The 26,171-nt window shown below is 36.2% G+C and overlaps 2 protein-coding genes across 5 annotated transcripts in view; both read left to right on the plus strand.

Annotated features, from left to right (window-relative positions):
- Positions 1-39: 39 nt before the first annotated feature.
- On the plus strand, positions 40-15,385 carry LOC110833078 (protein FAM114A2). 3 transcript variants are annotated; one of them, XM_022070724.2, is made up of 11 exons: positions 40-171; positions 465-1,182; positions 2,837-2,944; positions 4,189-4,309; positions 7,797-8,041; positions 9,742-9,847; positions 11,129-11,382; positions 13,226-13,443; positions 13,667-13,796; positions 14,738-14,816; positions 14,960-15,385. In XM_022070724.2, exons 2-10 carry the CDS (start codon positions 481-483, stop codon positions 14,813-14,815), a joined length of 1,962 nt encoding a protein of 653 aa, XP_021926416.1. In that variant the 5' UTR covers positions 40-171; positions 465-480; the 3' UTR covers position 14,816; positions 14,960-15,385. The 3 variants fall into 3 exon arrangements, with proteins under 3 accessions (XP_021926416.1, XP_021926403.1, XP_021926410.1); XM_022070711.2 differs by lacking the exon at positions 40-171 and adding an exon at positions 194-331; XM_022070718.2 differs by lacking the exon at positions 40-171 and adding an exon at positions 194-331 and having other exon boundaries at positions 15,107-15,385.
- Positions 15,386-17,520: 2,135 nt separating this feature from the next.
- The window catches only part of Top3beta (DNA topoisomerase 3-beta), a 120,374-nt gene continuing 111,723 nt past the window's right edge, over positions 17,521-26,171 (plus strand). For both annotated transcript variants that reach the window (XM_087347870.1, XM_087347869.1), the window contains exons 1-4: positions 17,521-17,729; positions 19,704-19,846; positions 22,932-23,129; positions 24,005-24,172. In XM_087347870.1, coding sequence (XP_087203996.1) covers positions 17,639-17,729; positions 19,704-19,846; positions 22,932-23,129; positions 24,005-24,172 — 600 coding nt within the window. In that variant the 5' untranslated portion in view covers positions 17,521-17,638. The remainder of the gene's footprint in view (positions 17,730-19,703; positions 19,847-22,931; positions 23,130-24,004; positions 24,173-26,171) is intronic.

The raw sequence follows: 26,171 nt of genomic DNA on the forward strand, positions 1-26,171 counted from the left end.
AAGTATTAATACTGGAATTTATTATCACGATGGAAGATGCACTTTTGAGTTAAATTTTCGTCCTCCATTTGGATACACCTTATTTATTCCTACCATGGTTACAGTGGGTATGCGCTGACGTATATTGAGATATTTGTGATATATAGTTTACAAATTTTATTTTAATTCAGGGTAAGTATATTAATATGCCATGCGCATGTTGTAGGTTCGTATGACAATGTAACTGAACAAAGGGTTCTGCGTTTGATTTTTCTCCACTACGATTACCATTACATATGTTTTTTTTATTTGTTGCCATTTGGACAGTCCACGTAAAAACGAGTATATTGAGGTATTGAAGTAAAGTTATTAAATTACGAAGGTCTTTTGCTACGAAACCGTGTTTTTGTTCTCTCTCATTAATTCGTATAACCTTATGAGTATTATTTAACAGTACGGTAACGTTACTTTGTATCTTTCTTCAGCTTGGAAGGATCTCAAATGGCAACGTCAGACAGCGAAGATTTTGAGAGTGCAGATGAAGACCCAGAAATTCAGATTGATCACACTGCATTGCATTCTACAAAGGAACAGAAAGAACCAGAGAAATCTTCAACAACAAATGAATCCAATGACAATAGACAAAAGAAAGAGCCTGATGAGTTATTAAGGAATGAAATTGGAATTGGAGGAACGTTTCAAACGTCAAAAGACCCTACTAATGATAAAACCGATACAGAGGCCTCAGATATTAATAATACAACTGTGAAAACCATTGAAAACAAAGCTGTTAAGTCACCTAGTGTTTTACCATCAAGAGGAGGAAGCAATATAAATGGTTCAGATGAAGCTGTTACAAAAGATAGACAACCAAAGAAATGTGTAAAGAGGGAGCAAAAGCCAAGGGAACCAAAATCTGGGGGTTCAGCAAGAAAGCTTGGTACAAAAATTTCTCAGAATATTTTATGTACAGGTTTGGAAAGTGAGTCTGAGAAAGTAAAGCAAGATTTCTTTGCATCAGAGAAGACCTGTAACCAGGTTGTTGGTGATACTCATGACAAGGATGAAAGAAAGACTGTTACAGTTTCTCCATACAAAATGGATAATACTGCTCAGGAAATAGAGAAGTTGACTCTTGAGGAGAGTAGTGAACATAATATTGCACCAGTTTTGGATAAGTTGTCACAATCTGCATCAGAAAAGGTTTGTAACAGTAATTTGTGAAAGATTTATTTGTCCAGTTATGAGATTAATATCAGCACCTTTTATTTATTTGTGATATAAAATTAGAAAGTACTGTTTAAAGTCCCTGTATTTCTAAATGAAACTTGGGTCATTATAACTACAATTATTTTGGTATTGTCTGACTTTTTTTCAGTAATGTATAATATATTTGTGTTATAAACTGCAGGCATACTTAGGTCCATATCACAGTTTATAGTTTTATACAAGAGGAGCATGGTTGCTATGTTTATTCTGAGTAGAGGTGCACTGTTGCTTAAAGTATGCATTTACTAACATTGCAAGCATATAATTTGCTGTTGATGGTCAAATGATGTTCATGATGAGACATAGCCTAGGCATTTTCTGCATGTAGATATAAAAGTTATAAATTGCTGTGAAAGTAGCTCTTTCCAGTAGACTCATCCAACTATGTAAAATGGTTTTGCCTGATAATGGAAGGTGAACTAGCTTACAAAACAACATATATTTTTTTAATTAAATAGAGAAAGGAAAATGTCCAGGAATATGCACCAGTTTAAGTACTCATTAAGTAGTCTGTGACAAAGTAAGTACAACTTTCTTAACCCTAGAACTGCCAGTGTTATTTGTTGTATCACCAGACCAGTTAGTACATGCAGACACTTTTTTTTAAATAGTTGTGATTTTGTGCCATGTGCATGATTCTTATATAATTTTTAGTGAGTAGGGCAAAAGTTTTGATGTATTTACACACTAAAGAAAGAATTTTTTTGTTTTCATTCTTTATCATGCTGTGAAACACAAATGCATATGCATAACTAATGTAGAAGTATTGAACATTATTATTTTTTCTAATAGGTCCCAGACTTATAACTGTTGATGCTACAGAATATTTTGTTTATCTCCCTTCATACAGACATTGTCTTGGCAGGTATAATGTTTTTGAACAAACAATATTACACAACTAAATAATTTATGTAGACAAGAACAGAAGAGAAGAAACATTTTCCTGTCTCTTACAGGTCGTAGGTCATCCAAGCAGACGTCTTTTGTGTATATTTGTATGTATATTATTTTATTTCTGATTGTTGACAGTTCTGCTGTTGACAGTATAGTGTCCTACGTCACTAAAATTGTATTGTCTGACAATTGGAGTGTTAACATTCTGCCAGCAGTTTAAATATCTGTGGGTTGAGAGTCCATAATTATACTGACATAGTAATTTTTAATTGTAAAACAAATGCATTTATCAAGTGTATGTTAGTAATTGATCCATATTTTAATTCCTCAAAACTTGAGCTATGATCTGTAAATGATTAATGCTAATTGTGTGGCATCTGCAGGAAAAAAGAAAATAATTATAGAAATTACATCATGAGTAGTTGGCATTGAGAGAGCAGTAGTTCCTATTGTTGGTGGTGAAAATGTTGAACACATATTAAGTGACTGTCATGGAATTATTATCTTCATTTTATGACAGGCTTTGTCTTTTCTAATCTCTATTCCGTTATAATTATTTAATTGGAAGGTAGCAATGTGGAAGAATTGTGAGTGATTTCTTCCTAGTGAAATTCTTCACAGAATATGAAGTTTGATAATTGTGTCACATTATTCAACATCTGGCACTGTGAATCACTATTTTCTCTCCCAACAGGAAACAGATTCTGATTCTAGCTGGGGAGGATGGGGCAACTGGGGAATGACCTCATTATTGTTCACAGCGACAGAGAGTGTATCAGCTCTGACAACACAAGTATCACAGGTAATGTTGCACCAAACATTTCTTAATTTTTGTTAAAAAAATAAAATTCTGAAAATTGGTATATTGTGTAGGTGTATTATAATAGGATGGGTAAAATCATGTGGGCTCTTGTTGACACTGAAGATAGGTTTATTCCACTTACTGTTACAATTTATTACATCCTTGCTTTATGTTTTGTCAGCTCATAAATTACAGTCTTGGTTATGGTTGGTCAGACTTTACACTTGTTATACTGTAAGTCACTGATTCTTTGCATTTGTTGATAAGTAAGGCCAGTAAGCTTCCAGAATATTACATAGGAAGTTTCTAGTATGTGCGCACATGGCTGATAAAATTTAAGTGAGCGGGACTGTCGTGGATCACACTACACCATGGAGACCTCATGTGACAGTTTAATTTGTTTGAAACTTAACTTTTCTTTCTACAAGTGAAGACTTGCAGACACTGCTCTAGCTGCTTTGTATATTTTATAATAAATGTCAGGCCTCTTGTAGCAACATGTTAATGTAAATATTTGTCTGTGTCACTAATTATTATGGACCAGTTGACCAACCAGCTGGAAACTCATTATATAAATCATGCCATCATGTTTCTTAATCCATTGCATTGTTTGTGCAGCTTCTTATATTGTGGTAGTATGAGTTATAGGTCACCCTCGGTGGACTAGTGGTTAGCGTGCTTGCCACTGGACCGAAGGTTCATGGGTTCAAATCTGGCCGAGGTAGATGGATTTTTAAGGGGTAATAAAAATTCGTAGCACAACTTCCTTCAGAGGGGAAGTAAAGTCGGTGATCCCATGTTGTAGATTGACAGTATGTAAAAGATGTTTTGTAAGCAAAATTCAGCAGCCATTTCTCACTCATGTTTCTCCTGATTCTCTACTAGATGGCTCTAGCAGACATAATCAGGAGTGAATAGAAATTGTGCAGAGGCAGTGGGCTGGTCACTCACTACTCTCAAATGCACCCTTCAAAGATTAGGAAACCTCCGAAAGGAGGCAGCCAAGACCCTCACTGGGTTGTAGAACCAAGGAGGAAGAAGAAGAAGTATGAGTTATAGAATTTATCTTCATTAAAAAATAGTACAAAGTTAATTAATGTCTCTCTGTATTCATGCAATAACAGTGTTTTAAGAATAAATTCGCAAATTAATTAAGACTGTCAGTTTTTTTTATGACAGGATGCATGATTTTCTACACAGTTACTTACAGAAGACCTGCCATAACCAGTTTCCATTTGCTTCAGGGCCTGGGTACTGTTTTGGAGGCAGGCATTGGTGCTCCAGATCCAGAGATGCTGGCTCAGCTTGAAAAGGAGGAAGAACTGAAGCTACTTCAAGAAAAGAAACAGAATGAAGCAAACGAATGTAAGTTCAAAAAGTTTCTCTATTTTTAACGGTACTGCGGTAGGGGCTTTCAGAACATTATTCTGCTGTTTATGTAGGCATTATCTTTTTATTTGGTTATCTGGGTCATCTCAGTAACTGAACATGATTGTGTAATAGACTTCACAGCTGGAAGACACATGCTGTTTACAACTGTAATCTTGAGACTTGCAAGGAATGCAGGAAGTCCGAAACGTTAAAGGCTGGCGCTATCTTTCCTCCTTCACCCCACTTCCTCACCCTGCAAGTCTCAAGATTACAGCCAAGAACTATAATAGTTTGTCTATTTCCAGACCAAGTTTTGGATTTGCTTCATTATTCAGTGGTATACTATGTGTTTAATCCTGTGGTACATATCAAATGGATACTTTTTTATCACAGCATGGTACATTCACAGGTTGCAGATATACTTGTGAATATATTTACTAGATCAACAAATGTTGAATATAACATCAGATTTGAATGCATTATTTGGAGATAGGCTCTGGGTACAGTCCATGACAGACTGCTGTGAATATGGTAACGATATTTCAGGTTCTATTAAAGTTGAAATTTCATGACTACTTGAGCAAGGACTTAATCCATGTAGTTATGTACACCTATGTGTGAAAGACCCTTGGAGTTACCTGCATATTGTCAACTGGTGTACAGGGATCATCAGTATGATGCCCCTAACTGCGCAGGTACCACTAGTAATGGTGGTAACAGATTACATGACTCCTTCATGAAAGTGTCCCTATGCTTATCACTGTGATATGCTATTGGGTGTCTGGAAATACATTCCTAATCATGAAATTTATTTGAAAGTTTGTTCTTAGCTTCATGCTTTTTCCCCTGGTATAAAGAATCTCTGATACCCATCGGATACTAGAATGTGTGTGAAACCCAATGGCACTTCATGTTGAAGAGAAAAATATCCCAATGCCCTAGGTCTCCAGAAACTGTCAACAGTTTCCAATCAACCAAATATTAATGAGTATGAAATGATACGTAACAGATCAGATTATACCGACTGTAATTCCATCTGTTTATATTACTGTACAGCTGTAAGATTCTTGCAAGAAATAACAGCTGGCTAGGCAAGCAGAATATTTGGATCTAAGTAAGAGAAAGTACCGGGAGGTTGGAAAAAGTTTAATAATGAGCAGTTTCATAATTTATGCTCAACATATCTTCTTAGGATGAAGGAAGGGATAATGAAATGGGCATGTAGAAATGCAGATAGAATTTTAGTGTCAAAAGCTGAAGGGAACAGACCATTTGGAAGATGGAAGGATGCTATTAGAATAGATTTTAAATAAACTGAGTTTGGGAATACGTTTTAGAGTCATCTGTCTGACGTATAAGGCCTGGTGACACGCTTGTGAACATGGTAATTTTTTATGAAACATGCGTAGTTAGGAAGAGATGTCCTGCATACTGTACTATCTTTTGACAAATACAGTGGATTCCGTTTAATTGGGACACATCAGGAAAAGAACACTTTGGCCCAATTAAGCGAAGTTCCATGTAAAGAGTTAAATAGGTTTGTTCTTCAAGATTTGTCCCAAATAAACGGCTGCCCCGATTAAATGGAATCTACTGTATATGGAACTACTTATGTGGTTGTTCTGATTGCCAATGAGGAGTAGGGCATTTGTCCTTTATTAAAAACGTGCACTGATTGTCATCCCTGTTGGTATCATAATATCAAAAGATTGCTGAGATGTAAGACTGAAGATTTCTTTTGGGTGCTAAAGTAGGTTAAGGCATGATATTAAATTTGGGTGAATATGTTCTAAATTTTTACATGTACAGCATAAATTTTTAATGCTTCTAATCAAATATAGATGGCTGTATATTCTTCTGCTTTAGCTGTAGAAAATCCAGGTTCCCAGTCACTATGAAGAAGCCTTATGTTATTTCATACCCAGTTATTTTTACTGTCTTGTCTGCCAACAGGTTTTATGCACATCACTTAACTTGACATACATGTTTCATCCCTGCAGTGGTTCAGCCAGCTTTTCCTAGGCAGACTTAACTTGAAGCCTGGGCAAACCAGGTTTCCAATGCAGGTGTCCAGATAAAGTAAAGTTGTTGTATTTATTTCCATTTTAAGTTTGAACTAACAATATGAGTATGTGGGAATGCTGCTGCTTTTGTAGAACAGTAAAATTTTTCAGTGATTCTGTATTATTATTTCCAAATGTTGGTGTGATTGCTTTATAGTTACAAAAAGAGCCAAGTTGGCATAATCATTTGTAGGTAGGCTTATATTCAAAACCCACAAATATTATGACTCTTAGACAGACTTTCTGTTAATACTTCACCCAAATTCAAACAAAGTAGCCAGTCAGTGATGGCTGTATTCTGGGTTGTAGTGCTATGTAGTCTGGTGAAATTTACTGACATTGCAGAGGTCCTTACATGTCTGTGATACTTGATATCAACTTCAGGACACAGTAGAATAATATAACAAATTTTTTATAAGTTTAATTTAGAATTACGCAAAATTACCTGTGTATCCCCTGAAAGACTCCTAAAAAGTGTGTCTTAGCTTTAGTGGAATTCACCTCTCTAGCCAATCTGTTGTGCCTTAGAAATTTGAATATGGGATATATTTTCTACCCTTTCCTATCAGTGTCATATCATCACTTTTGTTCTTGGACTGATGTTCATATTTGATTGGCTGCAGATTAAAGGGATCAGGCTGTTATTCTTTGCCCATGCCAACTCAAGTCACTAGGGCCTAAGTGATGTGTTAGTCTCAACTACAAGCAATTCAGCTTTATCCTGAAGCTATGCATCTTTAACCTGTCACCAGCCAAGAGATTATTTCCATCCACTTCTGAAAAACTATGTAACTATGACATATATCTTAGAGTAAAAAAGTTGCTTTTCTGCTCTCAAAACTAATTGCCTAATAAAGTATTGTAACACATTAGGACACGAGTTCTCTTTCTGTCTACCTTCGGTCAACACTACACGATCATTCTCTTCATGGTTTGATCTGATCTCATCTGATCTAGGGTCTTCAGACTGGCTTCACTTGTTTATCAACATGTATCAACTTATGTTCAGTTGTTAAAGCAAATTATAAAATTTAAAGTGTTAAAACATATGAAAATGCTTTAAAAGAAATCTCATTTTACACTTTGTGTAGAGTTAACTTTATACATTGTTTACTTCCAGAGTTTATTGCGTTACCTAGCTTGATGTCCACATGACTGTTTTATTGTGCATTTTATTATGTTCCTTCTTTTCATCTGTTCTTGATGCCTTGTAGCACGGAATTATAAACCATAAACCATAGACAGAAGGAACAAGGAATATAATATAATCAATGCATGAACGGCAAGCTAGACAAAGACTTTGAAATTTCTTACAGAATGTGGAACATATGCATTGGAATATTAAAAGGGCTGAAACTTGTTGTGGCTGCATTTAGTTAAAATTTCAGGCTTATGAATGTGAATTACGTTGTATTCAGTTTCAGAGTTGCAACGTGAAGAAGAACAGAAAGCTGTGCCTTCAGGTTTGTTTGGGTTTAGTCATCTCATCTCTGGTGTGTCGTCGATAACAAGACTAGTTGAAACCACAGGAAATAAAGTTCTGACTGGGGGTTTGGACACCCTTGAGACCATTGGCAAAAAGACAATGGAAGTGCTGCAAGAAGGTGATCCTGGCTTGAAGAAGAAGAGAGCTTTATTTTCAGAAAAAATTGTTCTCTCACAGGTATATACAGAGTGATTCAAAAGGTTAGGGCCAAACTGAAGGAGCATATAGAGGGACTCGGAGAGAACAACTTTCGAATAGGAATCCATGTCCTCCGAAGTTATCCTGAGTCAGTCGAGGCCATTGAAGGTAGGGACGTCTGATAACATACCGGTGAAATAATCACAGCCTAGGGGCCTCTGTAGAATCTGACAGGATACGTGTGATTCAAAATGAAGCTAGTAGGAGAATAGCAAATTACGATTATTTCAGCGGTATGTTATCAGACTTCCCTACCTTCAATGGCCTCGACTGACTCAGGATAACTTTGGAGGACATGGATTCCTATTCAAAAGTTGTTCTCTCTTAGTCCCTCTAAACGCTCCTTCAGTTTGGCCCTAACCTTTTGAATCAACCTGTACATGTTGATACAGTGTCAGTACCTTAAAAAATATTTTAGCATCGTTATAAGGTTAGTTGATGTGTGTAGGATTTGAGATTTTCATGGTAGTGAGTCTGAAGATGGCTGCCTTTTGGGTTGTTGCGCCGTGTAGTCTGGTGGAAGTTTACTGACGTTTCAGGGGTCCTTGTTCTGAAACGTCAGTAAACTTATACCGGACTACACGGCGCAACAATCCAGAAGACAGCCATTTTTAGTTGATGTAGTTTTTGTGTGTCACCTCTTCCACAGTTTTACAAAAGACTGTGTATTGTACATGGAAGTTTGTGTCTTTGAAGATCACTCCAGTACCAAATTTTTAAAACCATGCAGTTCCTGCGTGTCAGTCATACTGAGCATGTTGGTATAGGCATGTTGCTTGAACCTGTATCTGGAGGTTTCCATTTTGGGCAGATTAGCAATTATGGTTTTCCTTAGACTGAGACAGTAACTTATATGCTACAACAGTTTCCTTTTGAAATTCTTATCTACTCACCTTTCATGATTATCTTATGACTTTACTTGTTATTACTCTGTCACAACAATGTCAATGACTAACAACACCTCCAGGACATGATTAACCACTCTGTCTAAACAGTTGTACCATGTGTTCAAGACATTTTGAAATTTATGCTAATGTTGTGCTGCTTCTTTGTTTTTTAACAGATGACTATGTTATGCTGTTCTGTATGTTTGACCTAAGAGGTATTTGATTTATTGATAAATACAAAAGAAGATATTTAAAGATTTTCTGTAACCATGTGTTAACTAAATTCAAGTGCTCTGACAAAATGGCTTGTCGAGAATATAAACGCAACACGTGCATCTTTAATTGCTCTCTTTTGTGAATACCAACTTATTTCATAGTTGAATCATCTGACACTATTTTCTTTTTTTGCATTGTGTTACTTTACTACTGAGAATTTGTCAAGATTTTTCAAAATGTTTCCTATTCTTCCTCTAGCTTACAACACATTGTTTTATTTTGAAACTAATATTTGGAAATTAATTTTGTCTGTGAAGTGACGAATAATGATCAAACTCATTTTCAGTATAGATATTGTATAATAATGAATCAGACAAGTTTTGAATGCATACAGTTGCTTAATAATTCCTGGCAGATGAAATACGATTGTCTGTGTTTTAATAAGTATTCATGATTTTCTTGTGTAGAACCTTTTCACATTCCTATTACAAATCTGTTGACGATTAGGCTCAAATATACTCATTCCTTCAAATTGGCATTGTTTATATTTTGGTAAATTTTGATTTTGCATTGTAGGTCCTTAGAGAAGCGAAGGAGAAAGCTGAGAAAGAGGATCAGGAAATTGAAGACAGTCAAGCTGCAAGAAAAGCACATTTTGAAACACTGTTTGATGATTATCAAGGTATGACTGAACTGGAAGTTGCCAGTATATTAGTTAAAGTTTTGAGAAGAACTTGATGAGCATGCCTTTCTTCAAATGCTTGCAGTTGTATAGAAAGGCTGTAAGACATTACAAATAAAAAATGTATACATCTGCAGTGGACACAAAATGACTGAGCTTGAGCTGTATCACAGTAGTGTAGAATGGAAGATGGAAGGGACAGTGGGTGGCAGGATGACTAAAAGTCTGAGCACGTGTGGTGTAACTAAATTCGTTTTCTTTTTTTCTCTTTTAATTTTGGCACGATTTCTGGCATTTTGATAACTGATTTTTACACTACAATGTAATTTATGAATTAAAGGAACTATAGAACATCAGCAGTGTAGGCATATGCCTTAACCCACACATCTTACTTCTGGAGCCTAAATGTAATAATTTCACATCTGACAGTACAAAGCTCAGTCAGTGTTGTGACTGGCTACGGACTAGATCTGGGTTTGATCCCTGACGGGGGCAGAGGATTTTTCTCTAGTCTCTGTATCTAGGCCGGTTCTCTGGCCCACCCAGTCTCCTATTCGAAGGTTACCAGGGTCCTTTCTCGGGTGTAAAGCACGGCTGGGTTGTGATGCTGACCACTCACCCCCATCTAATTCTGAGGTCAAGAATGAGTAGGAGCTATACTGCCTCTGCCCCCAAGCACCTACATGATGTATAGTGGGATAACTTTACCTTTTATAGTACAAGGAAGGATTGGGTTACCTCTTTGTATGTACTTTGCAGTCCCCCCCCACATGTATTTGTAATTGTCAACAAAGTTTGGAGTTATTTTATGTTCACTGTACCATGGCATGTATGTCATGCTGGGTGCTGGTGTCATTACAGAGAATTTTTTTCCAGAGATTTCATATGTGATTGCATGATTGACTGGGGATTCTCTGTGGGAGATTTGGGACTTCACATGGGAGCTCCCCTGAGGGGGTTACCTGGCTGAGGATTCCCTACCCAGACACTTCCACATACAGAAAAACATGCAGGTCTTCAAAGCAGCCTTTACTGTGGTCAAGTTTTAACCAGAACTGGAATGTGTTTGAATATTTTAGTAAAAATTCTCAGTATCAGATTTAATTAAGATCTGCTTACTGCTCTTGAGTTGTTACATGTGAACAGATGGAGGAATATATGGGCATGATGGAGCTAAGAGGCACACATTTTTTAACTTTATTTGTGAATGAGGTTAAAATTTGTTTATAATTATTTACACAAGTTTTTAAGGTGTGACTGCATGTGTTTGCAAACCTATAGGTCTGGTACACTTAGAAGCTCTGGAGATGTTATCAAAGCAGTGTGACATTAAACTGCAGTCCATACTGTTGACTAGCAGTGGGACTGCCCTCAGCCAGCTGCAGCAGTCTTTGCAAGAAGTGAAGGACATATGCCAGCTCCCTGATGACGAAGACACAGAAGAAGATGAGAGTGATGCTGTCGACTGGAGGAAGAGGCTGGATAATGCGGTAAAGGGGCTTGGTGTCCCTATTGCTACTGAAAAACTGAATAAGGTAAGATTCTCATGTCATATCATTGTTTATATTTTATGGGTTGGTTATTTAATTATACTGTCAGCATCTCAGATTATATAGCATGTAATTACAGTAAAACCTCTCTAAGTTGGATACTTGGAGTTCCACGAAATTGTGTCCAACTTACAGAGGTGTCCAAGATAGAGGGAGAGAGAAAAATCAGATTGTGGTCTAATGACAATATAATCTATTTACTTACATACACTAACTACTGTAGGCTTACTTGAATTAAGAATTAATGACAATTAATATTAATAATAATCTTTTGAAGCACACTCCCATGCATTGCACATTACACCCCAGCCTCAATAACATTTTATAAAGTTAATTCCACCAATTTTTGCTTCCTCATCGCAAAAAGAAAAATTCCATTTCTGTTAACACAGTCTGAACTCAAACGTAAGCACAGTACTGATGGAGTTAAAACTGTGTCTTCTGCAATACTGTAGTCCAGTTAAGGGTTCAGCAAAAGAATAGTTAAATACTTGCAATGCATTCCAATGATGGGTTCAATGTCCATAAGATAATCCTCCAGAGAGGAGGCATTCATCAGTCAGAAATTCAAAATAACAAAATATGTAACTGAAAAAGTTTCCCTGAAAAGCATCGAAGCTAAGTGCATGAACGTGTCCAACTTGCAACAAAAGGGGTGTTCAATATATAGGGTATTGTGGACACGTAAACTTATAGGATATTTGCCAGTTCCAATTAAAAGTGTCCAGGATAAAGGGGTGTCCAACTTGAGGGGTTTTACTGTATATGATGATTAATGAGTAATGAATTGGAGATGGTGTTGAAGGAATCAGTCGTAACCTCACTTAAAGTGCAATCCTGACATTTGTCACAAGGGATCCAAAGAAAATTATGATAGGATAGGATAGCTAGTATCTGAACTCAGATTTGAGTCTAGTACCTCCTGAATATGATCCAAGAGTGCTAACCGTTTGACTACGGTGTTGATTATTAATGTGATATTGTCCTTCGTACATAACTTATTCAACTTGAATTTGTTCTTTGCGTTGTCCTTACATTGAAGCTTCCTCTTTATTCTTCCAGAGAGTCTAGTCCTTTTCTGTGGAGCCTGTCTGTCTTCGAGACTGTGTCCTTGAGATTTTCTTGTTCTGTGGCTTTTATAATATTTTTGTCTACCTGTGATGGTTTGCCAGAATTACTGGTTCCCTGGACTTTCTGCCAGCAGTTTTCTGTCTACTGGAGGGTCCCTGCCCTTCATTGTTTTCTGACTCTTACAGATTTGCAGGTAACACCAGCACCATGTGGTGGCATGCCATTGTCCATTGAGGACTATCCCTTACTTTTGTATGTAGGTGTCTCAACATTTAGAACCCTCAGTGAGTTGTTTTGGACGTATTGTCTTTTCCATCACTGTTGATGTTATTTTGGTCACGTGGGTAATAGGGATCTAAAAGTCACCACCCATAGATCCTCATATGGGTGAAAAGATGAATTTGTTGGTGCTACTGGTACCTCAGAGGGGTAATTAGCAGTGCTGTCATCACCACATCGTTGCTACTCAGCCTCCAGCATGATACCTCACATCTTGCCGTCAGTGGACCAGAATTCTGTGAGCTGTCTCTAAAGATGTACCTCATTCCACGGTGTGGACGGCAGGATTGGGTTTGGGAGGCTAACAGTTATTTTTAATATTGTAGCCACAGCAGACAAGTGTGAGTGATATGCTTTGAACCTGGAAATGTGGGAAGTTTAGAGCAAAAAAGAAATTCCAGACTTGTAATTTTTCTTTTATTATTCTGCATTGTATAATATGTAGCCTAATGTTATGTTACCTCTATTTTCCACTTAGACATGGGAAATGGCACATGGTTGGGTAGAAAACTGTTGTTCCAACCAGAAATCCTCCAATAATGTTGAAGTTATTAGTGCACGTGATATTCATCAGAAAGCAATAGCAACTCTGGCACAGCTTACAGCTGAATCTGTTGAACAGTTCCACAAAGCTGCTGAGCTACTCCTCGTTAAAGATGACCGGAGTCCCACGGAAGAAGCACAAACTTTGCTGCAGTAAGTTGAAACAATGATAAAATTAACTCTCATGCTTGGCTAATCATAACTTTAGTGCAGTTGTACTATAGAAGGACAATACAGTTCTTGTACAATACTGTATCCTCTATTGGAACTAGATTTATAAAGTATTTTTTGCAAACATATGTTTTTCTAATGTTAGTTATAAGTATTGTACGATATGATGAGATTTTGTAACATTGAGTTTATTTATAATTTGCAGAGTTACGTCTGTTCTTACCTCCGAAGTAAGTGCTGTGGCCACCCGCTTCTCTGAATGCCTAAATGCTGCCGCAGAAAACTCAATGGACCCTGTTGCAGTTAACGCACTGATCACCAGTGTGTTTCTCGAGGTAAGGAGCTTTAGAGACTGTGTGGTATAAGGAACGAATTATATATTTTGATGAGGGATGTACCAGAAATACCCAAATTGTACAATAGCTTTAATACCCCCCAAGGAAAGCTTTTAATATTTAAATGTTTAGATTGCCTGCATTAATTGGTTTTATAAGGTGATGTTTGATAAGGCAGTTTCAAGTATAGTGTTATATTGACTCAGGATGGTAGATATTTTTCTGAACCAAATATATAAGCATCAACACTGAGGATGGCCCTGTGAGGACTGAAATGCATCTATTTGTAGATCAAATAAACCGTGTAAAAAGGTATTCAAACATATATTTCAAAACTGTGTGGAACTCACCAAGAGTAACTGGAAATCAATACCAAAATATGTCAATTTTTATATTCAAATAGAGTGTGTGGTTTTTTGTTTGTCTGTAAAGCATTCACATTCACTTTCAGATATCACAATCTAAATATTTAAGTATTCATTTCAAGTTGCTCTTGTTATGAGCTGTGCATGGAAGTTCTGAATAATATACAACTGTGTAGTTTTAAATATGCTTCAAGATCATGCTGACATCATAACTCAAATTTACAAATATGGATGCCCAAGCAAAGTACAGTCATCATTTCATTCTACTGTGGAACCTAGGGACAAGTTTTAGAAACGTTTTAACATTAATTTACATTTTTATTCAAATTAGGCAGACATATTGGTGTATAATGCCAGCTGTATGCTTCACTTCCAGTTTCTAGGCATTTGATTTTTGTTGCACGGAGTGTACAAGAATGGGTATTGCATTTATATCCGTAAAATTACATTTGTTGGGTTTTTTTTTTGTGTCTGTGTAATCATTTTCTTCACTAATTCTTGTATTGGTTAATAAAGTACTCTTAAATAAACAGTTAATTGGGAGCCATAGTATAATAGTGTGTTTTAAATTTCTAGGCAGCTAACAGCAGCTCATATATCCAGGAAGCATTCCAACTCCTGATACCTGTGCTGGAAGTTGGATTGACAAAATAGGGTAAGTATTCTATGTTATCTTACTATGAAGAACCGTGATTGAGGTATTACGGTTCAACATAATTTATTCTGAAGATACTTAGGACTTTGATGTATTGTAACACAGCCATCTTCTCTCCTAATTTGATGTTACTTTTATTGCAGTTGTGTTCCAAGTGCATAAGCAGAAACAGTTTGATAGATTTGTTTCATACATTCTGTATATGTGTGTAGTCTAGGAGCATACAATGTTTTAAGGGCAGTGGTTGGTTGTCTGAATTTACTCCTAGTTTCCTTACCTGGTTGTTGTAGGGCTTTAGTGAAGTTAATCTTTTCACTGCTGTTCAAGTGTCCTGTCCTGCCAACGAGGTTGTGATAGGTGTGGTGAAATAGGTAAGAAAATATGGCGAGTGTTATGAATTGGAGAAAAGCTGAAATATGTGCGTGTGTATACATATGTCTTTAACATTCTTCCAATCTCTGTAACTTTGGGTGTGTAGTTGAATGTCAATGTTATTTTCTGAATCATCCCATATTTATGTAAATTCTAATCTGTACTTACCTGTGTATAATTATAATTCTTTTGTGTTAGATTCATTTTATTATACCTCCCTTTTCCTTACTCTGTCATGAGATTATGAAAAATACTTTTTGGAACTGAGATGTTTGTCATATGTATGTTGTTCTGTATTACAGTTCAGAACTATGAAATCAGATCAAAAAATTTCTGGTTTGCGTTTATTTCTTTATACATGCTTTGTTCAGCTGTGGTTTTAATTAAATGACTCTTAGATGGTAGTTAAGGTCCAAAACAGTAAATTAAAATTGTTCATTTGTGATGTGCAGCAGTTCTGCCATTGATGAAAGATGTTTTGAAATTCTTTCTTTGAACTTTACAAAACTAGTCTTGTATTCTTTTAATCTCAGTTATATATCAGTTTCTTTCCCTTGATTATTAACTGGAATTCTTAAAACAGTAAAGTGTGGCATGGGGCTAGATCTGGAGGGTAAAGCAAGTCATAAGGTTTCTTGCACGGACACAGTAGAATGAGCAGGTGTGTTGTCTTGGTCGAGAAACCAGTGCACCATTTCTCAGGACCTTTTAGCCTCACTTTCTTGGTATGTTTATAATCTTGCAGAATGTTTTTAAAAGCACTCCATGTATTTTTGCACATGAAACAACTCACGCACTGGCATATGTTAAGTCACCCATGGCAAGTGACCAGGCATATACCTTTTCCTGTAAAAAAATTAAATCCGTGGCGTAACAGCTCCAGAGAGCCAAAGCCGACTAGCTTGACTGCTGGCCTCACGTTCACATGCCTAAGCAGAGGTGAACGATCATCCAACCAGATATAGGGTGACGTGTGGTCAGCACGACGAACCTCCAGCCATTGCTAGTTTTCCTGACCAGATTACGCTACCCAAAGCTCATGAGAAAATTTCTTCTCCCCCAAGACTCGAACCAGCGCGCATTCAGTATTGCCGGTCCGAAGCATGATGCCTCAGACTGCGCGGCTATGGCGCAGGACACCTTTACCTGTATCTCTGTGTAAATATATCCAAACATTTTTACCTGATATACACTTAAGCATATGAAAGTTAATATAATGATTATTAAAATACATTTCAGAAGAGAAGAACATCTTAATAGGTCTTGCCAGAGTTTTGTTATAATTTATTAAATAATGACAAATTGTACTGTATGTCAAGATGGACAGATTATGGAAACTATAGGACTATATACAGACGGTAATTATCCCACGTGTAACAGGATGGCTGGCAGAGACCTTCCCTGTTTGGACTGAATAATCGTGTCTGCATGGTGCTGTCATTTCTAGCTGTTTTCCAGTCCTTTGTTGTACAACAAACCTGCTACTTGAAGTCTTGATCATTTTGTTCAACATCAGATTCAAGTTGATGCTGAATTCCTGCAAGTGTAACATAACAGTCCATGCTTCCTTCTCTCTGTCTATTTACATTGCCTATGGCAGTGTTTCATTTCTTTTGTCCTTTGCCCACTAATGGTGAAATCTGATTTTAAATGTTTTTTGTCTGTAGATACCATATCAAATTAATTTATAATTCCACTTATGCCTTGACTTGATATTCAGCTTTCCTTTTTTGACCCTCAATGGCCATGAGTTCCAGATTTGTCTTTCATATTAATTACAAGATAAACATTTGGTATGTTACAAAATTGAACAACTTGGTAGTATGAGACAGAAGAAAAAATTATGTTTTGTAGAAAATGTCATGTATTCATACATTAAGAGAGATCCAGCATAAATGTAAGAATGAAAAATGATATAATGCTAGCTTAGCTTTGTAATTTTTATGTTTATTCCGTATGATGTTAGTGTGATAGTTGTAGGCGTCCTGTGGTAGTACTTGTGTCGCAGAAGTCGGTCATCTTCAGATTTGTAAAATAAATTAATAAAATAATTAAAGTTCGAAGAAGAGCGCGATTGAGGTTAGAGCAAGAATGTTAGTTGTTACCAACTGAGCCCTTGCCATTGGCTGCTAGTATGGTTTTAATATCAACTGTTCCTGTCAGATTATGTATATGCCAAATTTATTATGGTGACAGCGTGATATCACTGCGATGCTGTCTTTTAAAATCAGTTTAACGATTTGCATTGAATTACCCGTGGTGACAAAATTTAGTTACGTCGTTTAACGTTTTTAACTGGTATTCTATGGTTGGTTATTAGTAGGTTATCCGTGGTTGAAACAGTCAAGTTACCAGGATAGTGTGGAAGTTCCTTTCACTAGCGGTATCTCTGATAATCTGTGATGTTGGTGGTTGCGTTGAGTTCGTATTAACGTTTTAAGGCATTGGTCATGAAGACGGCTCTTATGGTTGCTGAAAAGCCTTCATTGGCTTCTTCGTTGGCAAATATATTAAGCAATGGGAAAAATTCATCAAGAAAAGGTAAAATGAACTTCGAAGTAATTTTTTCTCATGTTGTAAATAGCGCGGTATTTTTGGAGATGCCATCGCCATTTTGTAGGTTGGTTTTTGGAGACGTATACAATATATTGCTGTAGTAGAAGTGTGTTGTAGTTGCCAATTTTGATAGTGTAGCTTGTATCTTACCTATTTAGTTACGTAAACTTGTGATGCAGTCAATGGTTATCTTCGGGTTGTAATGGCGTGTAATTTGGTCTCACTCATCGCCCTGATTATGGCGGCAGAAGCTACCTCTGTAGCATTAATAAACTTCTACCAGACTACACGTTGCAACAACCCAGAAGACAGTCATCTTTTCAATCATTGCCGTGAGAACCCCAAATCCAATTTGTAATACAGTCCTTACAGAGAAACCATTAGTATTCACTCACGCTATGGTGCAGGAAATTCTTTGAAAAGTTGTTTATATATTCGGCTTCTCAAAGAATAGCCAACTGTCTTTATGGAGGTCGAAGATTCATCACCGTGCTCACAAACGCCACCCACCACCAGTGTATCCTGAACTAGCTACATTCAGTTTGCTCCATCAATTCCCATCTCCATAAGGTCCATTTTAATGTCATCCTCCCATCTACGTCTAGGTCTTTTTAGCAGTCACATCCCTTCAGGCCTTCCAACCAGTACACTGTAAACACCCCTGCTGCATGTCCTGCCCACCACCACCTCGATTTAATTACCGTAACATTGGATGAGCAGTACAAGCCATGAAGCTCATCATTATGCAATTTTCTCCATGATCTGTCGTCCTCCGTTTAGGTTCAAATATCTTATTCAACACTTTTCAAATACCCTCAATCTATGTTCCTTCCTCAGTTATAGATCTGTTACGATGGAACCCACATTGAATATCCCCAATAATTTCATTGGTATATGGAGTCAGCCTTGCTAGAAGAATTTTGGATAAAATTTAGTAGGCAGATGATAGGGAGATTCCTCGATAATTATTACAATCAGTGTTACCACCCTTCTTGTGAATTGGTATAATAATAGATTCCTTCAACTGCTGTTGCATTTCCTGCTTGTTCTATATAGAGCAAAGAATTTTGTGTGTCTTGGAATGCAACATTTTTCTACCTGCTTTGATTTTTGGCCTGAATCTGATCAGTACCTGGGGATTTATACTTTTTCAACTTCTCAACAGCAGTTTCCACTTTGATAAGTCTAGGTTATGGCAGTAATGGCTCCTGCATATGTGTATCTGCATAATAAAATGAATCTTGTGGATATTTAACACCTGGTTAAAGAAATTTTTTTAGCTGTTCAAAATGCTGTGGGAATCTGTGAGCAGATATCCATTCTTGTCTTTGCATATGACCAAAAATGTAATTTTATGAAAATGTTGATAGTGATAATCATTGTGTGTGTGAATGTGACAGTTAAAACATATATCAAGTATCTGAAGAGTAACGCACCTAGATACTGCATTATGTAATCCCATTTCACACTGAGAAACACATGAAACTCTAAAATACAAAATGCAGAGGTATTTATTGTTAAAGCAAGTGGTATGTATAGTTATCACAGCTTTAAAATGATAACAAACCCACTTTACACCTTGGCCTTTTACTTGTGCAGATGTAAATGAGGGAATACTGGTTGTCGTAGAATAAGGTATTGGACTTGAATTCCAAAGTCCCACGTTTGAGGTTGGCCGCTGTAATGATTATTTTTCCACATTCCTTTCCCTCTTATTCCTGACAAAGGTAAACTTTGGGAATGTAAGAAATATCAAGTGTTTGTCAAGGGATGATGCTTGAATTAAGCTGTAGTTCCTGTCTGCTAGCCATTGTCACCATAATCTACTGTTAGTGATAGTAGAGTTTGTACCATAGGTGCCCTGTTTTTGCTGTTAGGCAGAACTGGGAATAATAACTGTAGGCATTACCATCACATAATTATTGCATTGGATTAATGCAACTAATTGTTTTCATTCAGGTTCAAATGGTGCTTGCTATGTTCATGATTGGACAGGGTCCTTTCATGGTGAAACCATTCATTTCCGAATGACATCCGTGTGTGGCCATGTGATGACCTTGGATTTTGTTGGAAAATATAACAGTTGGGATCGTGTTGACCCCGTAAGTTTTTCTTTATGCTTCACAGATGTATATCAATTGCAGAAGTTATTTATTATCAAGCCCTCATACTGCATACCTCGGAGATATTGCGGGTTCGGTTCCAGACCATTGCAATAAAGCAAGTCACAATTTTTTTTTTTTCCCGGTGCATATAAAAGTTATGTTTACACTATACTGTAGTCTATTAAGTGTGCAATAGCATTATGTCTAAAAAAACATTGCGAGAATTACCAAAATGTGACACAGGGACACAAAGTGAGCACATGCTGTTGGAAAAATGGCGCCAATAGACACACTCGACGCAGGGTTGCCACAAACCTTCAATTTGTAAAAAACGCATTGTCTGTGAGGCGCAATAAAACGAGGCATATCTGTATGGTGGTTTCAGAAGTATTTTCCTGGTCAAATCTTTAATTGAAGCTTACACAATTAGATACCATGCAAAAAAGACAAATATTTCAAAGCTGATTACCATAAAATTCCATTAGAAACAGTTATTTCCAGACAATGAAGAAATAGAATGCTTTGGTTTTGTTGAGAAAACAGTTTCTGCAGGTAAGTTAGCTACAGTATTAAAGCACAGCAAACATTTATGATCATGTTGAAATAGTAGTGTAAAGTTGACTCCACAATCCTTAGTTATGAGATACAGGCTGACAAGGCCATGCAGTTGGAACTTATGAAAGTGATATGATGAAACAGCATTAATTCTGAAGAGAAACAATACAACATTCAACCAGTTTATTGTTTGGAACAAGAGAATGCACTTACATGATCTGAAGCTTATGCGGCGATGTAACTCAATAAAATCTTCTTGGGCGATCAGCCGCGTCGAATGGTTAAAAGTTGAAACTGACATTTCAGGGACCATCTCTGTTGCCATCATCAGGGTTCTGATGTCAGAAGAGATGACCCCTGAAACAAAACCCTGATGATGGGGACAGAGGTGATCCCTGAAACGTTGGTTTCATCTTTTAACCATTTGACGCTGCTTATTGCCTGAGATTTTATTGAAGACAATGCATTTCTTCCTGATAAGTGGGGTTAGGAGAGTAGGGAACATCACAGAGTGGAAGGAAGTACTGGGCAGTTGAAAAGAAGCGTGATAACTGATCCAGAATGCTCTGCTTAGTTTGTGGGGATAATTGTCTGTTTTATATTTTAAGAGTTGGTACTGCTGTGAAAAATATTTTATTTTGTTTTAAGCACTTTTATCAAGCATATAGGTTACTTCAGAATGATATTACTTTTTTAATGAAAATTATGTCAGTTTTTAATAGCCTCTAGTATTTGGGTTCGCAGAGACACATTTTGTACGTGTAAAGGTAACGGGTAATTGCACATAATTTTTTGAAGTACAAAGGATGCTATTTTGTCCCCCCCCCCCCCCCCAAATAAGTTAAACAAACAATTATTCCATCTTCAAAAGTACAATGGTAAAAGTTTGTCATACATGGAGACTTAGGGAAGACAGGTTGAAGAGTCACATGTATATCATTATGTAGAAATGAATTATTTCACAGTTCAAAGTTTATCATGAGACCAGTGGTTTTGAATTGCGAGGTTGGCAGGCTATTAATTCTGGAAAACTAACCATAAATCCTCACTGACTGAACCAATTCACAGTTGTGTTTGAAACACTAGATGTGTCCGTGCATGTGATAGGATTGTGTTGTGAAATAACATGAAATATGGAAGTGAACAGAGTATATATACAGTAATTGTTTGAAGTGTAAGTTTTGGAGGAAATGTTGAATAAAGTTTGCAGCAATTTGCAGAATAGTGATGAAGTTTAATGCAGTGGGATCAGTTAGGCAAAAAATAAAATAAAAAGAGATGTACTATCTGAAGAAACATTTGATAATATCGGTGCTGGATTAGAAGTAATCCCAAATCGTTATAATTCATAGCTTTTCACTGTGGAATGTCAAGAAGTACATTCCGCGTTGCAATCCGATTGTTTAAGTTACATCGTTACAAAATAACAGTTGTACATAGTCTTTGAATTTGATTCTACAGGTGGTTTGGATATTGGTTTAATTACCCATACCTTATGTTTTATTCTGATTTAGAATTGTTTACATTAAGCAGGTATTTGAACAGTCTAAATAGTTGATACAGTAGGGTCCCGCTTTTTCGGCCCCACGCATTAAATAGATGAGTCAGAGAAGTGCGTCCGGCGCCATTTTCTCGTCGCTGATTCAGTCTGTTTAATATTTTTGTGTTACCACAGTGTAATTACAAATATTTTAAGGTATTTTAAATATATATTAATTTAAGGTAAGCAATGTGTGTACTACTGATATTCATTTTACTTTCATATTGTTTTCTTAGGCCTAGCACTATTGTGCACTTACTATATGATAATGAAAAAAGGCAAAGATCCGCTTTTCGGCGATTTTCACTGTTCGGTGATGGTCTGGTCCATAACCCGTTGTATATGCAGTGCCCTACTGTACTGGTTTACAGAAAATCATCTTGCTGTTCAAAAGTCAGAGTGATGCACAGTTAGTGCTTGGAAAATAACATCCATTATTTCTTGATGAAACAGTAAATTCTGAATGTTGTCTAAGATATTTTCTGACACCGTATTTTGATAAGTTTGACTGTAGTTAAAGAAACATACGGGCATTTCATGCAGAGCAATGCTTCAACCACACAGCTAATAATTCCATGAATGCGTTTGCTGAAGTTTTTGGTAAATGAGTCAAGGATTGTGGCTTGCCTGAAATGAAAGGAAATATTGGCAGTAAATGTCCCTTATTCTGAGGCAACTACTTTACTTTGTGTCTACAGACAGTTTTTTTAAAAGGATTTGGGGTCTTTGTTGAAGCAGAAAGTTGGCACTGTGAGACTCTACTTTGAGCTGTAGGTGGAAAATGGGAAATAAATAATTTGTCTCTCCTGTTCCACCGTGCAGTAACTGACTTACGCTGTACAGGATCCAAACATGTGATAAGGTAGAGACCCGGTACTTTTTATGTGGATTGTGGTCTTCTGAGTTGTGACTGCACATCACAACCAAGAAATTCACAATTTACAGTTTAACCAATATTAAAACCTCAAATCATACTTTTCATGACAGGTGGAGCTGTTCTCGTGCCAAACAGAGAAGAAGGAAGCTAATCCAAAACAGAGAATGCAGTCATTTTTAGCGCAGGAGGCCAGAGGATGTGACTTCTTGATTTTGTGGCTTGATTGTGACAAAGAAGGAGAGAACATATGTTATGAAGTTATCAGCTGTGTACAGAATTACATGAGGAGGAATGTACAAAGTCCAGATGTAAGAAGAGTGTACAAATATCAGAAATATGTGTCTTGGAGATATCTGTCCTGAATTGGTCATGTGCCTTCATGGGCAAGTACCGTTGTTAGACATTCATTTGGTACCCATTCTGCTCTTTATCCTTGCTATAGTTAATATTGGAGGATTAATCATTCTTGTTCATTATACATGTCACATAGCATTTTATCCCAATAAGTTCAATGTAGTAAACTCCCAATTATCCAGGCTAAGAAGGAGACAAGATGATGAGTATTTAAAAAATGTTTGTAACTAAAAAGATTTATTTAATGCATTCACAGAACTTAGAGAAATTCACTTTACATTTTTTTTCTCATCTGACGTTGAGAAATAGTTTGTAAAAAGCATTTGTTTTGTGAACTGTATACTCCTGAAGATGGCTGTCTTCTGGGTTGTTGCAATATGTAATCTGATAGAAGTTTATCAGTGTTTCAGAGGTCGTTGCTGCCTCCGTCATGAGGGCAATTGGAGTCAGCAAGGACCTCTGAAAAGGGTGGAAAATTGGTAGAGCTTTGAGTGCATTGAAGGAACCAGTGTATGTTTGTTTTTTGTTATGATTGACTAACTAACAGCTGATTCAGCTACGACATTCAAAATGTTGTTGGGAGGGAGAGATGGTATAGTCTTATCTAACACATAGTCCGGAAATAAGCAACACTGGTGAGTTATAGAATGTTCTTGGCATTGCAGGACTAGATGCATGAAAGATTCTTTAAGACAACTGGAAAATGGATTTTGTTGGATGTGAAGTAAATTGAAATTATATTTATGCATCCAGCCTGTAAATATTTATAAAATTTGCCTGTTATTATCAGTGGAGCATGTTATATCTGGCACCGTCCATCTTGTTACAGGTCGTGTTTCGAGCCCATTTTTCAGCTATAACTGAGAAAGATATTAAAGCAGCTCTAGCAAATCTGGGGAAGCCAAATGAAAACGAAGCTCGTAGTGTAGACGCTCGACAGGAACTGGACCTTCGAATTGGTTGTGCCTTTACCAGGTTCCAAACTAAATTTTTTCAGGTTAGTGACCATCATACATAGATTTCAGCAAGTAAGAATTATCAGGCTAATAGGTTTCATACTGCGGTTACTCACATAACTAACTAGATGGCTTATGGAACACGAAGGTTCGTCACAGAATTAACCAAAGCCCTCCACCGGACCCTGTCCTGGGCTGGGTACTCACATAGTGATTGTAATTACCAGTGTTATTCTTGTTAATAGGTTTTCACAGCTGGATTTAATGTACTTAATATTAAGGTATTGTAGATGCGTCATATTGTGAATTAATAGTATTAAAATATTTAAATATTTAAAAATAACCGTCAATCACAATAAAATTAAAAGATTAAAAGATTAAAATATCATATTATGTTCCCTATCGAGTACTCGATTTACATATGGAACTTACACAACATGTTTCGGCTATATGTAGCCATCATCTGGTGTATTATATATAAACTTTTCACTGAATTACTTTTTACGATTTTTAATGATTTTTCTTCTGATGTTTTGTCCTTTATATTGATTCACCATTCGTTGTAGTACCATTTGTTGTAGTATCCCAGGTCGCAAATATGTTAATTTCGTATTACGTATTGATGTCGAAGTTCGTATATGGACTGTGAAGTAAATGTTTTAATATTAATGAAAAATGAATATAGAAAACAAAATAATTAGTTGAAATAAATTATGTAAACTTACCCAAGAAGTAATATTGTAATCTTATTTTGAGAGATCGGAGGTGTACGTACTGCATTGGATGGTGGCTGGTTACTGACTGTGATGCTAGTGGGTGGTAAATGGTATTGGTTGTTTATGTTTATTATTGGTTTTTGTTTGAGGATGTTTTTTATTGTGTTTTTAGTTTTGTAGGCTGTTTTTATTTTGTTTTCTTTAAATATTTTAGTTATGAAAAACAAACAAATAGAATTAAATATCATTCAACAAATTCTCAAAGAAAACGGATATAATAACTACAAACTAAATAAAAAACCAAATAATACAACAAAACCCAACGAAAACGAAAATATACAAAATAAATGGGCCACATTTACATACATAGGTAAAGAAACCAAATTCATAACTAAAATATTTAAAGAAAACAAAATAAAAACAGCCTTCAAAACTAAAAACACAATAAAAAACATCCTCAAACAAAAACCAATAATAAACATAAACAACCAATACCATTTACCAGGCATATATAAATTGAAATGTAAAGAATGTCCTCTAATATACATAGGTCAAACAGGCCGCACTTTTACACAAAGATACAAAGAACACATAGCAGCCATAAAACACAATAAAGATAGTTCTGCATACTCTAAACACATTCTCAATACAGGACATGCATATAACACAATTAACGAAACAATGGACATATTAAAAATAGTAAAAAACAAAAGACACAGAGAGACAATAGAAAAATATCACATATATCAAAATTATAAACAAAACATATGCCTCAATGATAATAATATTGTACTTAACAACCCCATTTTTAAAGCACTTCAGTACATTGACCTCAACCCAGACAAACCACCTTTCACCCACTAGCATCACAGTCAGTAACCAGCCACCATCCAATGCAGTACGTACACCTCCGATCTCTCAAAATAAGATTACAATATTACTTCTTGGGTAAGTTTACATAATTTATTTCAACTAATTATTTTGTTTTCTATATTCATTTTTCATTAATATTAAAACATTTACTTCACAGTCCATATACGAACTTCGACATCAATACGTAATACGAAATTAACATATTTGCGACCTGGGATACTACAACAAATGGTACTACAACGAATGGTGAATCAATATAAAGGACGAAACATCAGAAGAAAAATCATTAAAAATCGTAAAAAGTAATTCAGTGAAAAGTTTATATATAATACACCAGATGATGGCTACATATAGCCGAAACATGTTGTGTAAGTTCCATATGTAAATCGAGTACTCGATAGGGAACATAATATGATATTTTAATCTTTTAATTTTATTGTGATTGACGGTT

This window comes from Zootermopsis nevadensis, unplaced genomic scaffold (genome assembly GCF_977971745.1).
Source record: "Zootermopsis nevadensis isolate Lab colony 2312 unplaced genomic scaffold, Znev_1.0 Znev_ptg000012l, whole genome shotgun sequence".
Lineage (NCBI taxonomy): Eukaryota > Metazoa > Arthropoda > Insecta > Blattodea > Termopsidae > Zootermopsis > Zootermopsis nevadensis.

Excerpts from the sequence above, each read along its gene's own strand:
- LOC110833078 (XM_022070711.2), top strand. The coding sequence starts at position 276 with ATGTTTTTTTTATTTGTTGCCATTTGGACAGTCCACGTAAAAACGAGT. Across the intron at positions 9,848-11,128 it reads ACTGTTTGATGATTATCAAG|GTCTGGTACACTTAGAAGCT; the intron begins GTATGACTGAAC and ends GCAAACCTATAG. Across the intron at positions 11,383-13,225 it reads CTACTGAAAAACTGAATAAG|ACATGGGAAATGGCACATGG; the intron begins GTAAGATTCTCA and ends TTTTCCACTTAG.